Source organism: Acanthopagrus latus, chromosome 14 (assembly GCF_904848185.1).
Source record: "Acanthopagrus latus isolate v.2019 chromosome 14, fAcaLat1.1, whole genome shotgun sequence".
NCBI classification, from domain to species: Eukaryota; Metazoa; Chordata; class Actinopteri; order Spariformes; family Sparidae; genus Acanthopagrus; species Acanthopagrus latus.
In genome coordinates, this window is record NC_051052.1 from 20,293,697 (window position 1) to 20,306,978 (window position 13,282).

General features: G+C 43.1%; 1 protein-coding gene across 2 annotated transcripts in view; it reads right to left on the reverse strand.

The window, feature by feature from the left end:
* The window catches only part of trhde.2 (thyrotropin releasing hormone degrading enzyme, tandem duplicate 2), a 180,046-nt gene that overhangs the window by 51,192 nt on the left and 115,572 nt on the right, over positions 1 to 13,282 (reverse strand). For both annotated transcript variants that reach the window (XM_037121441.1, XM_037121443.1), the window contains exons 9-13: positions 12,265 to 12,330; positions 11,635 to 11,813; positions 4,254 to 4,342; positions 2,146 to 2,279; positions 1,456 to 1,511 (exon numbers count right to left, since the gene is read on the reverse strand). In XM_037121441.1, the coding sequence (XP_036977336.1) occupies positions 1,456 to 1,511; positions 2,146 to 2,279; positions 4,254 to 4,342; positions 11,635 to 11,813; positions 12,265 to 12,330 (524 nt within the window). The remainder of the gene's footprint in view (positions 1 to 1,455; positions 1,512 to 2,145; positions 2,280 to 4,253; positions 4,343 to 11,634; positions 11,814 to 12,264; positions 12,331 to 13,282) is intronic.

Consider the following 13,282-nt stretch of genomic DNA (forward strand, 5'->3'; position numbering starts at 1 on the left):
CACACAACAATGGCCGACTCGGATACATTTCCAGGTGTAAAAGTGCTGTAAAATCACATTTATAATGGCGTCTGTTATCTCCTGTGTCGTTTTTCATCCTCCACACAAAGCGAGGCCGCGTGACTGAGGGTTGAATATGCAAAGAGAGAAGCAAAGAAAAGCGAGAGTGTTAATCCCGCAGCCGACGAGGTTGTGGATGCGAGCGAATCAGCTCCATCCAGACGACTCGTGTGTGAGTGTAAATCTGTGTATGAGGATCCAAAAGGTCTCAAGGCTCAAAAGCATCTCCTCGCTTCTGTCAGCCGAACAAACGACGACAACTCTGAAATGCATCTGTCCGTTCAGAAAACCCCGATCCGTCAAAACAGACGTATCTGAGCGAGGCAGACACATCATCCGTCCTCTTCAACAAAGAGAGACGCCTCAAAGTGAAGCAATTAAAAACCAACAGAAAGAGACAGAAACAATAGATCAGCCCGGCTGGAGTCTCCCTCTGTGTGTCCACATGTCTCAGAAGGCTCAGAGACAGATGAGGCTGTCTGAACAGGAAACGGATTGTTCTGTCCACCACAGTCGTCGGTTATAATACAGCGTTCGCTCCACTCTGTGTGTTTCTGAAGACAGAGCGATCAGTCTCTGAACCAGGCTTTTCTTTTTTTAATCAATCTTGGAAGGGATTAACTTTCGTCTGATGATGATTCAGCTTCTGGGGGTAAAGGCCAACGTTTCTGGGCTGACGGTGTATCCAACGCTTCCTCCTCCGTGTGTTTACAGTCAGATTAGCAACTTGAGACATGAAATTAGAGTTTGAAGTTGAGAGACGACTAATCTCTATAAACAGAGAAGGGAAATGTTAACTAGACTTACAGATGCACTCAGCACACCGGTCCTGTTGCTGTGGCGTTGAAGTGAAGTTAACCTCTGACCTTTTTGGCATCAAATGTCATAACCTCATCAATTCATCCTATCAGGCAGTTTTAAGCCAAATTCAAATGTAATTATCATGTCAATTGTCCATATTCTGGAGGAAATTCCCATAATGCATTCTTGATATATGGTGCTAACGAGAACAGGGCGCCATGAGGTGCCAGTGACCTCAAACTTTGACATTTGGACTCCAAACTCAAATCAGTTCAACGTTGAGTCCAAGTGAACATTTGCATCATATCTGAAGACATTTCCTAGGAGAGTACTTTAGATATTGCGTTCACAAGAATGGGACGTGAAATATAATGCATCTAGTCGTGACTGTTGCCATCATGGTGACGTGACAAAGCTGATAAAAATGAAATGAAACAGGTTCAAAGATCATATTTCAGGTCTCCACACCGACTAAACTAGAAATGCAAACCAAAATCTTACATCTGTCTACAGAAATATGTTACCAGGAGAGCTGAGGGGATTTTAAAGCCGACTGAACTAGTATGTATGTTTTGTGGTTAAAGTGAGACTCACCTGGCCAGGTTGAAGGCATCGTCGATAAGTCCCGCCCTGTTTCCAACGGAGATGATCTGAGAGAGAACAGAGAGTGTGAGTTGGACAAAACCGAAAGCAAAGAGAGAGTTGAAGTGGGAACTCTGGTATTTTTAAACCCGGGCCTTGCTTCTACATGTCTGGGTGTGTAAATGATTCAGACGTTTTGGGATCCTCCAGCTGCAGCGACTTCATTGTGATCCTTTGGGGCAACTGCAACCGTCAAAGTTACGTCCGCCAGAAGAGCTCGTGTTTGTTAATCCGAAGAGAAAGATCCTGAAGCGCCTGAAGTCTTTTTCAAGGAGAGAGTCTCGCTCTGAAATTTAAAGTCTTGCTGGCGGTTCGTCGACGTACTCGACTCACGTTTCCACCGTCGTCCGCGAGACTTGTGTTGTTATTATTTTAGAAATGGGTCTACCTTTATAAGAGTCATTGCTGTAATGACACTTAGAATAACTTCCTCATGTCGGTGGCAAAACCCGGCACTTTTAGCCGACGTGCCTCTAACAGTCGTAGATGCCGTCTACTGGACCGACTCCAAAACCCAAAACCTCCTGTAAGTATGAACCATTTAGACGACAAAACATGTAAATATGGAGCCTGGGTTTAAAAACACCGGAATTCCCCTTTAAACAAAGACAGCCTGGCTCACAGGCAGACAGACGGACATACCTGATGGTTTCTGTGGAGCTGCTGGATCAGCAGTTTCCAGTTCTGGAGGTCGTAGTTCACCCGGAAGTAGCCCGTCTGGTTGATGTTGCCCAGCAACCAGGTTTTGTCGTCCATCTGACCAATCATGTGGGACTCTGAAATAATAATAATAACAACATTAGAAAAATAAGACCCTAAGAAGTCAAGCAAATATGGAGGGCTCATGTGGATGCAATGGATCCTGTACTGGTGACTACAAGGTGGTATGTGGTCCAGATCCATCACACCAGGTGGAACGATGGGTCCACTCCTGTTCATCAGATCTGAGCCATAAGAAGGCTGTTAGTGGTGCGAACAAAGACTCTGTACAGCTGAACTCTACACTTCATTAATTCAAGCTTGATAAAAACAAGTTCCTGACAGACGTCAAAACTTTGGCAGGTGTTACATTTATTAGACAAAATACAGGCGAGAATGTAAAACCTAAAGTTGAATTTAAACCGTGAGATCTTCTACACCCATCGCGCTGACAGCAAAGACTGTGTGGATTACAGCAGCATCACAGGTTGAATCAGGTTGTCAGATTCACCAGAACATCTCGGTGGAGCTTTCAGACTTTTTATAACGGCCAGGTGAGGAAAGAGAGGAAAATAGCTGCTGACACAAGTCTGGACCACTTTCTCAACTTCTCTCCCACTGGGTGAAACTAAACTGTCTTGAAGTCTCGCACTTAGAAACTGCCACCTTTCACCATGTACTTTGCAAGTAGTTGGAGTTCTACCAAAAACAGGTCCACCACCTGTCAACAGCTGTAAACACACACAACCAGAGCAGGATTTCTTCCTCAGAACAGAAACAGGATGAGTGTTTTTCCCCTGAGTATATGCAGTCTTCCTCCAAAAACTGAAAAAAAAGGTAATTAGAACAATTTAGTTTCAAAAAAGAAATCGTGAATTATTTTCCAAAAAAAGACCCAAGAGAGTTCTCTTCTCATAAACTAGAACCAAAAGCTCAAACCAGCTTTATTCCTCAAAAACAAAACAAAAAAAGAGTTTTATTCTCCTTGTACATATCTAGTGTCATCGTTATCCTCCAAAAACAGACACCAATGGTAAAAAGAACTTTATTTTCCCGAATCAGACCCAGACAGACTTCAAAACTCCAAAACCAGAACCAGAATTAGCTTCATTCTTCAAAAACTGAAGAAAAAAAACAGCTTTAAACTTTAAAAACAGAATCATAATGAGTTGTATTCTCCAAAAACAGATTTAAAGACAACTTTATTCAAACCAGTATATTCAGTCTCCAAAGTCCAAAGCAAAACATCAGAATGAGTTTTAACTTCCATCACAGAACTGGAACGTTTTTTCTCTAAAACCTAAAGTCTAACAACAACCAGATGTTTTATTCTCCATGAACAGACACAAAACTCGGATTTCCCAAAAAAGCAAAACAATACAAACTGCAAAAACTCTAAAAAAACAAAAAAAAAACCCAAAGCAAACTGCAAAAACTCAAAAACCTAACAAACTCACAGAGCAAATCTAACTTTATTTCCCCCAAAAAATCCTGAAGAAGAAGAAAATACGCTTCTGTCTCCAAAAACTGAAGCAGAATAAACTGTATTTTCCCCCAAAACAGACGAAGCGAGCAGTTTTCTCCTTAAAACAACTTGCTTTATTTTCCCAAAAACAGACCGAGAAAGCGTTCCATCCTCCGAAACACAAAAACAGAACTAAAAAGTCTTATTCCTCACAAACTGAGCCAAATAGTTTAATTCCCCAGAAAATGATTAAAAACAGAAGACCTAGGATGAGTTTTGTTCTCCGTGAACACCAGAGCAACACAAACAGAATGAGGATTATTCCCTCTGCCCACAAACCCTGAAAAAATGAAAAGCTTTTCATCAAAGTAAAATCCCTGTGAGCAAGACTTTTTTTTTTAAAATTTTAACTCCATCAAACACAAATCACACATCTCAAGATAACGAGATAATTAATATGTGAACAGGAGGTAATCTGCGCCGCTAACCTAACTAAATATTCCCAAAGGTAACGGCTCGTTATCTCACGTGAAGCAGGATGATTGGAATAATAACTGTTATGGAGACGTTCAGTTCAGGACCGTACCTGTCTTGTTGTTGATCCAGATGAGGCTCTCTGAACCAACACTGGACTCATTTCCCACTGCGACCGTCAACGGCACCTGCCACTGTAAACTACAGAGAGGGGAGAGTGATGTCAGTAATGGCCGCTGGAATTGGATTGAGTTTTATTGCCTCAGTTATCAGATAGAAAGACATTAGAGGGAGAGAGCGATGGTCAGCGGCGATCATTCAACATCAGTCAGCTGGAAATGGAGCGAGCGACACCGACGGCGTTATAGAGAGAGAGGGAGGGACGGAAAGTGAGAGCGTAATAGCTGCAGCAGCCAGCCGACATCAGTCAAGCTGAAGCGGCTGACGGTTATTGTCTTCTTCAGAGAGCCGCAGAGGTTAAATGTGCTGTCCACGGAATACTGTGCGAGGGGTGAATTTGATTTTTTTTAGGTTTTCAGATCAGTTGAAAGATGCTTTAAAGGGACGAAAGTCTACAAAACATTTCTGGAGCTTCACGGCAAAGAAAAGACGTTATTTAAACCCCGAAATCATCAGCGTGGCTGCTGAGATGAAAGTGCTAACAGGCACAGTCTTCAGATCAGGTTGTAATCTCGGGGCTTCGGGAGATTTAGATTACAGCAGAAAAGCTTGATGGAGCCATTTGAAGTTTTTTGGGGGTTGTTTCATTACGATTCAAACAAGTCTCCAGCTACTTCAGTTATTTAGGAGAATGCTGCAACGCTGTTTTGCTGTGAAGCTTCGGAAAGATTTCGGCTTAGAGAAAAGTGTAAAAGACGTATTTTTAAATCAATCAAGACAGTTTGTGGACTATGAAACTCACCCGGACTGTCGACTCTCTCTTTCAGTGTCCACCTGTCCGTCTACGTTTCCCTAACTCTGACACAAAATCCCTCCAAAACTTAAGCTTGTGACATCGAATGACACCGAATCAGCCGACTGTAATAAGACTCAAACCAGGTAAGTTCATATTTATAAGTGCTGTCAGTGATCGTTCAAAGCTACTGCAGCTTGTGTTTGGTTTTTATCTTCGCAGTAAAGTTCGGGGAGACTAGTTCAGTTTCAGTGTAGCTCAGCTTCCAAAGAGAAACAAATCAATCCTCTAACCTTTCTTTCCTGTAGGAGGGAAGGATGTCAGAAATCAGGATCTCAGATCGATTTGAGAAGATGTTATTTACACCGCTGACGCCTGGTCAGGTTCAGTCAACCAGCTCAGAAGAGGTCCATGCTAACGCTTTGAGCTTTAGTGATAGATTTCTGTTTAAAAAATGTGTAAAAAGGGGGCGAGAAGATAACGACTGAATCATTTCTTCCCATTCCTTCAGAGGCTCCTTCACTGCCTGAGAGAATTCCCCAAATATCAGACTCATGATGTACTTTAAAAACCCACCGATTATCTCAAAATTACATCCCACCTGAGCTCACACAGGGTTGTTTTTCTGCGATCCTCAGCAGCTGATGCTGAGGAGATAAGTGTTTTTTGTACTGACTGTACTCACAAGGTTCAACCCAGCAGGAACTGGGAGTAATGTGACCTGAGTGGAAAGTAAGACAGGTGTGTTAGCCACTGTTACAGATGTTTTACATAAGTCACCTGCTGATTTGAACCCAAACCACAATCTTTTCCTTTAACGTAACCACGTTGTTTGTTGCCTGGATTTATGGCTGCACGACATTTTGCCAGCCGTACTTTCCCCTTTAAACACAACGACTCCTTCAGCTGACAGTCTTGTCTCTGGGATGTCAAGAGTGGACAGGACAGCGTCTTCAGAGACGGCTGGCTGCCTTTTATACATCCAGCCTGTCTGCTCTCAATAGCCCAGAAACACTCCAGCAGTACAACGCAGCTGAAGAGGACGGTGTGTTTACTGGGGAAACTACACGTCACAAACCCTGATATCAGCACCAGAGAAGAAGCCGACCAAACCACAGTCTGTGTGGTCCACGCTGTAGTGATGGTAGACTTGGAGCAAGTCATAGGTACGAAATAAATCCAGCATTAAATCAAGCTCAACCAAACTGCAGGCACGAGACAAGACAAAGGTCTGGTGCAGCCATTGTTTTGGAAGAAGGTGATTTATGTCACTAATATTCACTATAACACAGGGTTAAATTCACATAGTTTTGCATGACTGTTGGTTCATTTACAAACTAAAATATGGTTGTTTCACAGGAAGTTCAACGTTTTCCTCCAGAGCATCACAAAAACTGTTGTCAGTTGTAAAAATGTACGTGACATGGACACAAATATCAGTAACGAAGAGTGACACCAGAGAAGATAACAACAGTTTACAGAAGTGACACTAATATTGGGTCAGAACAGCCTCTTGTCTTGGTGGTTTTCTACCCACGTCGGTCCTTTTCCTGGCAGAACAGATGTGCCGACTGTATCCACAGCAATACAAAACTTAAATACTTAAATAAAGAACAAAGGAGATCAGTTGAATTCGACGAGAACAAAAGCAGACAGTTGTGTGCGTAAAGGCCATGTGGCCATTAGCTGGTGTCTGTTCCAACAAATGAGCATCAGATAACAGGCTCACAGTAATCGTCCTGCGTGGACAATGTTAATGTGACCTTGTGGCTTGAAACAAAAACAAAAAAAAAACCATCCACTTCAAGAACAACAGGACAGGGACACTTTAGAAACTGCCCTTTCATTCCATTTGTGTCATTAACATCCATCCGTTTCCTGCTTGGTATGTGAGGATGGATTACAGCTGGAGGAGGATGAGTGAGGTGATCTCTCTGCAGTGTTTCCAGCTCCTCCTCGGGGGATACCGAGGCGTTCTGGAGTCAGTTCCGGGTCAAACCCGAGGCCTCCTACCACCCTGAAAACACCTCCAGAGGAACGTAATCTGTTGGCCAAACCACCTGAACCGGCTCGTTCAGTGTGAGGGATGTCTGAACTGTGAGACTGAACCCAGCAGCCCTGCAGAGGAATCTCAGCTCAGCCGTTTGTATCCCTGATCTCATTCTTTCGGTCACCGCTCGCAGCTCGTGACCACCGGCGAGGGTTGAACCACAGATCAACTGGTAAATCGAAGGCTTCGGCTTCAGGCTCGGCTCCGTCTTTACCACAAAGGTCCAGCACATCGCCTGCAATACTGCACCTATGCAGAATACACTATATTGCATTAATATCCAGCCACGTCACTCTGATCTTCTCACACTGATACTTGTTAATTTATCTGTTCAATTTACTTTAAATCACCCTTTTGACACTTTAAGACTTTTGCTCAAATACTGTTCGTGTGTGACTTTTACTTTCACTATAAACGCAGGTTTTGCCTTGTGTTGTTGATAAAAGTTGTACGTCTCCACTTTAAAAGACAAATATTACACTTGTTACAGCACCATATTTATTTGACAGTTATTTGAATAATAAAACTCAACTTACATGACATATTGGAGGCAGAATGTGTGACTGCAGTGAGAAACTCTTCCTCTACAGCGTGTTAGAGCGAGCGAACGCACATTTAAAACCACAAAGAGCTTCTAGCACGTAAACGATGCTGCGTGACTGCGAGCTAGTGACTGTAAAGAGCTCATCTGGACACAGACGGCTTCCTGCTGGTTTTAGATTGTGAGACCAGTATGTTGCCGACACACACACACACACACACACACACACACACACACACACACACACACACACACACACAGCAGTGTGAACAGGTGGAGTATGTGGGTACTAATAACAGTGTTTAGAGGGGAACCTTCTCTTTAGTCCCATTAAAAGCGGCGGGCTCGGGTTTTAATTGGACTCATTTCGATCAAATTGATTCATATTTTAATCAAAGTGGATTTTAATTACTGGCGGCAAACAATCAACAATTAATTCATCCGTTTAAGGAGAGCGTGTGTGTGTGTGTGTGTGTGTGTGTGTGTGTGTGTGTGTGACGGGGGTCACTGTAACACAATCAGCCAGAGAGAGACCAACTTAACGATCACACACCACCTGTCGCCGCGGGCAACTGTGGATCAATACCGCTGCCTAGCAACCAAATATTAATTCTGATATTTATGTTAAGGGGAGTGACTGGAGCGCGCGCACACACACACACACACACACACACACACACACACACACACACACACACACACACACACACACACACCCTATTGTCTAAAATAAACAGGCGTCATTTCAAATATTAATAAACGCATTCTGCTGACTGTGTGTGTGTGTGTGTGTGTGTGTGTGTGTGTGTGTGCCTTTGATGTGTATGTATAACGCTGTGTGCACACACACACTGAGATGATCATCATCAATGGAAACTGAAGAAACTTGTCAGACGTCTCTGTCACAAGTTTGTCATATATAATACATTATATATAGTTATATAGTATATAATATATTAAATCACATTGTCAGTACAGAAAGTGTGAGGACTTGATAATTTAGTTTCCGTTTCCTGATGTCAGTTCCTGCCGTGTTGTAGTTTGTGTAAATGTTCGTTAAGTTAATGTTTTATGTCGTATATTTTTTTGCACTTATTCTGCATGTTTAATATTCGTGTCACTTTGTGATACCTGCTTTGAAAAATAAATCGGTGTATAAATAGACTTCACCCTCTAACAACAGACTCTGCAGAATAATTTATGACTGTGATGTTTAACTTCAAAGCCAATTAAATAAAACAGTCACTCGTCGTCCAATCACGGCCCTGTTTACCTGCCAGGTGGCGTCTTTTCTCTTCAGACAGCCACAGAGACGAGCTGTGTTTCGCTGTCGGCTGAGATCCTGTTTGATTTATTTTCAGTATCATTAGCTCGACCTTATCGTTAGCTCTGGCTGTCCTCTGGTGTCGCCTCGTCTCCCTCGCTGTCAGCTCACTTCTTTAAAAAGCATTTATTTGCCTCGCTGCGTTTGCTGTTTGATGGTGGGAAAATAAAACCACACAAATCTGAAACGTCTCCCTCCAACTGCCAGAAGGGCAGAATGTAAATAATATACTATGATCTTTAAAATGTCACCTTAACACTCAAAAAAAAAAAAAAAAAGCATCCAAAAAGTTTGGCTTAAAAGATGCGACTTGGTCGTCCCGGTCACAGACGGAGATGTTCTGGATTATCAGGAAGTAAATCTGATTTATTCCAACTTCCTGTCGGAAACATGGCAAATTACACCCTTAAAATCATCCGGTGGTGAAACTCGAACCGCCACGTGACGAGCTCGTTGGCTATAATGATGCCTCAACGCTTCACCTCCCAATTTAAAAGTCAGCTCATAATCACCTGATGTGAACATGATTTGCCACATTCGGTACGAATAACAACCTCGGACGTATTTGTGGTTTGCAGAAACTTTAACTGCTGACATTGTTATCCTGGAGACCGGGCTGCCCAGCCGAGGCTTCCCGGGCCTGATAAATGCTAAAGAAGAATATGGGCACTTCATATAAAGAGTGTAATTTTCTGTAAAACACTGCTGCTTCTCTGCTGCTCCTGGGATTTTTAAATCTGACGCCCGCAGAGCGCCACAGGAGCATCAAATGAGGCGCCACAATTATTACTTTCAGTGTGTTCGGCCCTCAAATAGAATCATTAAAAGCAGCTTATTTACATTTTTTTTTCCCACTAAAAAAAGCCTTGAATAGATTTTTCAAGCGCTGCACAATATTGCTTTCATCTGGAGCAGGAGTGGTGTCATCCAGGCAGCAGTTAGACTGTGAGAGGGTCTGAAGTCTGAGAGCTGCGACCGAGGACGGATTTATTTCCTCCACAGAGCCACGTTATTAGAAGCTGAGTGGTTACTGGAGGGTTGAAGACAGACGTCGGGGAGATTTCGACTTCTTCCTGTACGTCTCCAAGAATTCTGTGTTTCCCTGCGTGCTGATAAAGAAATATGAAATAAATAAATCAGGAGTTTAAGTCAATATCAACACTGCTGCGCCTCTGAACGTGTGATCAAACAGCAGCATCAGCCTCTGATTCAATCCGGTGCGCTCCGCTGTGACGCCGGCTCAGCTGCAAACACAACAACAGTTTCTTTTTTTTTACAAGCGCCGGTGAACACCCGGGGACCAGGGAGTGTCTGAACGCAGCCCCACGAGACCCAGCGAGGGGAGAAAGAAAGAGTCGAGCTCCACCTACAACAAACAGCTTTGGTTCATCAGCTGAGCAGACCTCGGGAGCAGAGCAGCTCAAGCGAAAACACAAAAGACTCCAGATGAAAGACGAAAAAGGAAAACACAAGAGGAGGGAAAGATGAAATGAGAGAGGCAAAGAAAAAAACCTGAGTAGGTCAGAGTGATTGTAAATGTCATCTACAGCACAGAAACATGACAGGAAGAAGAGACAGAACGAGGTGAAAAGAAGAGAAAAGAAAGAAAGAAACAAAGTGAACAACAGGTGAAGAGAAGAAAGAGGGAGGGAGCTGATGAAGTATTGATGGAGGAGAAAGTGGGTCGATAAAACAGCGAAGAGAATAAACTCCAGACGTAGTGAAGGATGTGAATAAAACATCAAGTGAATCAAATATAAATGAAATATAAATGATGTAAAGGTGGTAAAGAACGTGGAGAAAAACTGAAAAAGTGCTTTTTCAGGAGAAAACGGAGGGCAAACTTAACTTAGTGCTCATTGAGGCGTGAAGCGAAGAGTTAGAGGAGGATCACTTCACCGGTGAGCGACTGAATGACTGAAGGACGGCCGGTGGTGAAGACAGTAACTGTGAAGTCATTACTTTCTCTAAAACGTCCTCAAGTCTGATTCAGCTGCACTCTGACGGAAGATGAGCAGAGAATCCTGTTTTAGATAAACTACAGTTACTGTAAGAGCCGGACTAAAGACGCTTTTCCACCAAAATAAGTACGCAGGTTTTTTTTTTGTTTTTTTTTTTTTTACAACAAAGCTTATTGACTCCATTCTCACGTCCCAGAGAAAACAACAACAGACCTACTGTGAAAGAAGTGACTGTAAAACACTGGATATATTATTTTAAGAGCTCCAAGAAATGACTTGTTTCACTGTCAGTCCAATAAGATTTGGAAAGTCTAGAAGAGCCACACGATTAGATTATTTTATCCCCCTTCAAGTTAGCCGGCTTAGTTGGTGATCCAGCTTTTTTTCGCAGCCGGGATTTTGAAAATCTCCTTTTCTGTGTATTATGTGAATCGTTTGTGTTGTTGAGCATTTTCCAAGGAACGATTCTGACACTGTTGGGACAGACAGCAAAGTTTAACCAGGACTGAAACCTTAAAACAACAACTTATATCCAGTTGAATGTCGCGTCTGTGAGTCAGTTGGACAAAAGCTTTAAATTCTGACATTTGAAAGTTGCTGAGGCTCCATTTTGTTTTAACTTTTGTCCAAAAAAAGAGAGAAAAAATCATTAAATTACTCATTTATTGAGTAAAACTCTGTGTCGGAACAGGAAGTGGTCTTACCTGTTGTTGTTCCTGACGTCCTGTCCATACAGGAAGTGCTCCTGGTTGACAGTGATGTAATGAGTGGGGAGCTGCTCTGATTGGTTCTTGCTGATGGTAACGACCGGGTAGCCCATTTGTAGAGTCCACCTGTCCATCATCCCTCCGATGTCGATGTCCCGCCCCTCTGAGCACATCGCCTGGACAACAAACAATTAATCAAAACTGATAATTATTATGAAATCATTTAGATAATTTATCAGCTAATTATCCAGCTATAACCTTTTAATGAGGGAAAAAAAACATGCTCTGATTGGCTGGCAGCTAATTAAAGAGCAGTCTCAGTATAGAACAACACTAACGACACTAATTAAACACCCCCGCCTCCACCTGTCAGTCATGTCACCATGGCAACTATTCTCATGTCTGTCTCATCAAGCCCGTCTTAACGAGCGTCTCTCCGGCATTGATTAGAGACGCTTCGTTAAATAATTCACAGCTTCAGTCAGTCTGGATGCTTGAAGCCCTGGAGAGTCACATGTGAACAGGCGCAGGTTTAAATCCCTGCTGAGACCAGTGACAGGTCTGAACGTTCTGCCTCGAAGCCTCCGAGCCAGGTGAGGGACAGATGATTGGACAGGTGAGCGTTACCTGAGACAGTTTGCTCCACAGGTCGTCTCTGGCCGCGTTGCTGTACATGTGACTCAGCAGATAGTCCTGAAAATAACAAACAACAACAACAAAAGACAATAAACGATCAGTGTGCAGATGTTTAAAACAATGTCTGATGTCTCATGTCTGATTTGGAGAGGACAGGATTCATACGAGGAAGAGTCATCCTGTCCGTCATCCTGTCTGTCATCCTGTCCGTCATCCTGTCCGTCATCCTGTCCGTCAGTGAGAACAGCGCCCCTTCTATACTGATGATCTCCATCTTTACTGATGCTTATCATGTGATGTAACTTTCCACGATGCATGCTGCGTCAGGATCTCAGTCACAACCCTTCATAACTTCATAGTGATACATGTCTAGATTTATAGATGGAAGCACGTTAAAAACTCACACAGATCTCAGCGTTATGTTATGATGATCCCCGTGTGTAACGTGGATTGCATGTGTTGAACAGAATGAAGACAGGGTTGAAAGTGTTAAATGACACCTGATGTGAATTTCCTTTTGTTGACTGACGGTCAGAAGTCTCAGTGTGATTACAGACCTGTCGGCTCATGTTGCAGTGAGTTTAAAGGGCTTTGGGCTCAATCCTCTCTCTGACTTCAAACTTTAGGTTGTATTTGAATGAACAAATCGAATCTCCGAGAGAGAATCTCCCAGTTCAAACGAGACTTAGTGGCGTGGCGACGTTCGTTTTTTCAACATGCGTTTCGTCTCCTTTGATCGCCAGCGGTTTCCAGCACAGGGAAGAAAACCTGAACGTTACAAAAGCTCTGGGAGGTTTCTGGATTGTTGTGGTTTACGATGAAACAAGAATAAGGCTGGAAAGTCGTCCGAGATAACAGTGAACACCTGCACAGACACAACTCTAATCTGCTGCTCGCTGATTCCTCAGTGACGAGTCCTCACCAACAGTCACTCAGTCGTCTCGCCGTGTATGAAGGTTGATAAGGCACGAAGGAGCTCTTTATTGGAACAAGATGACACACATGATAG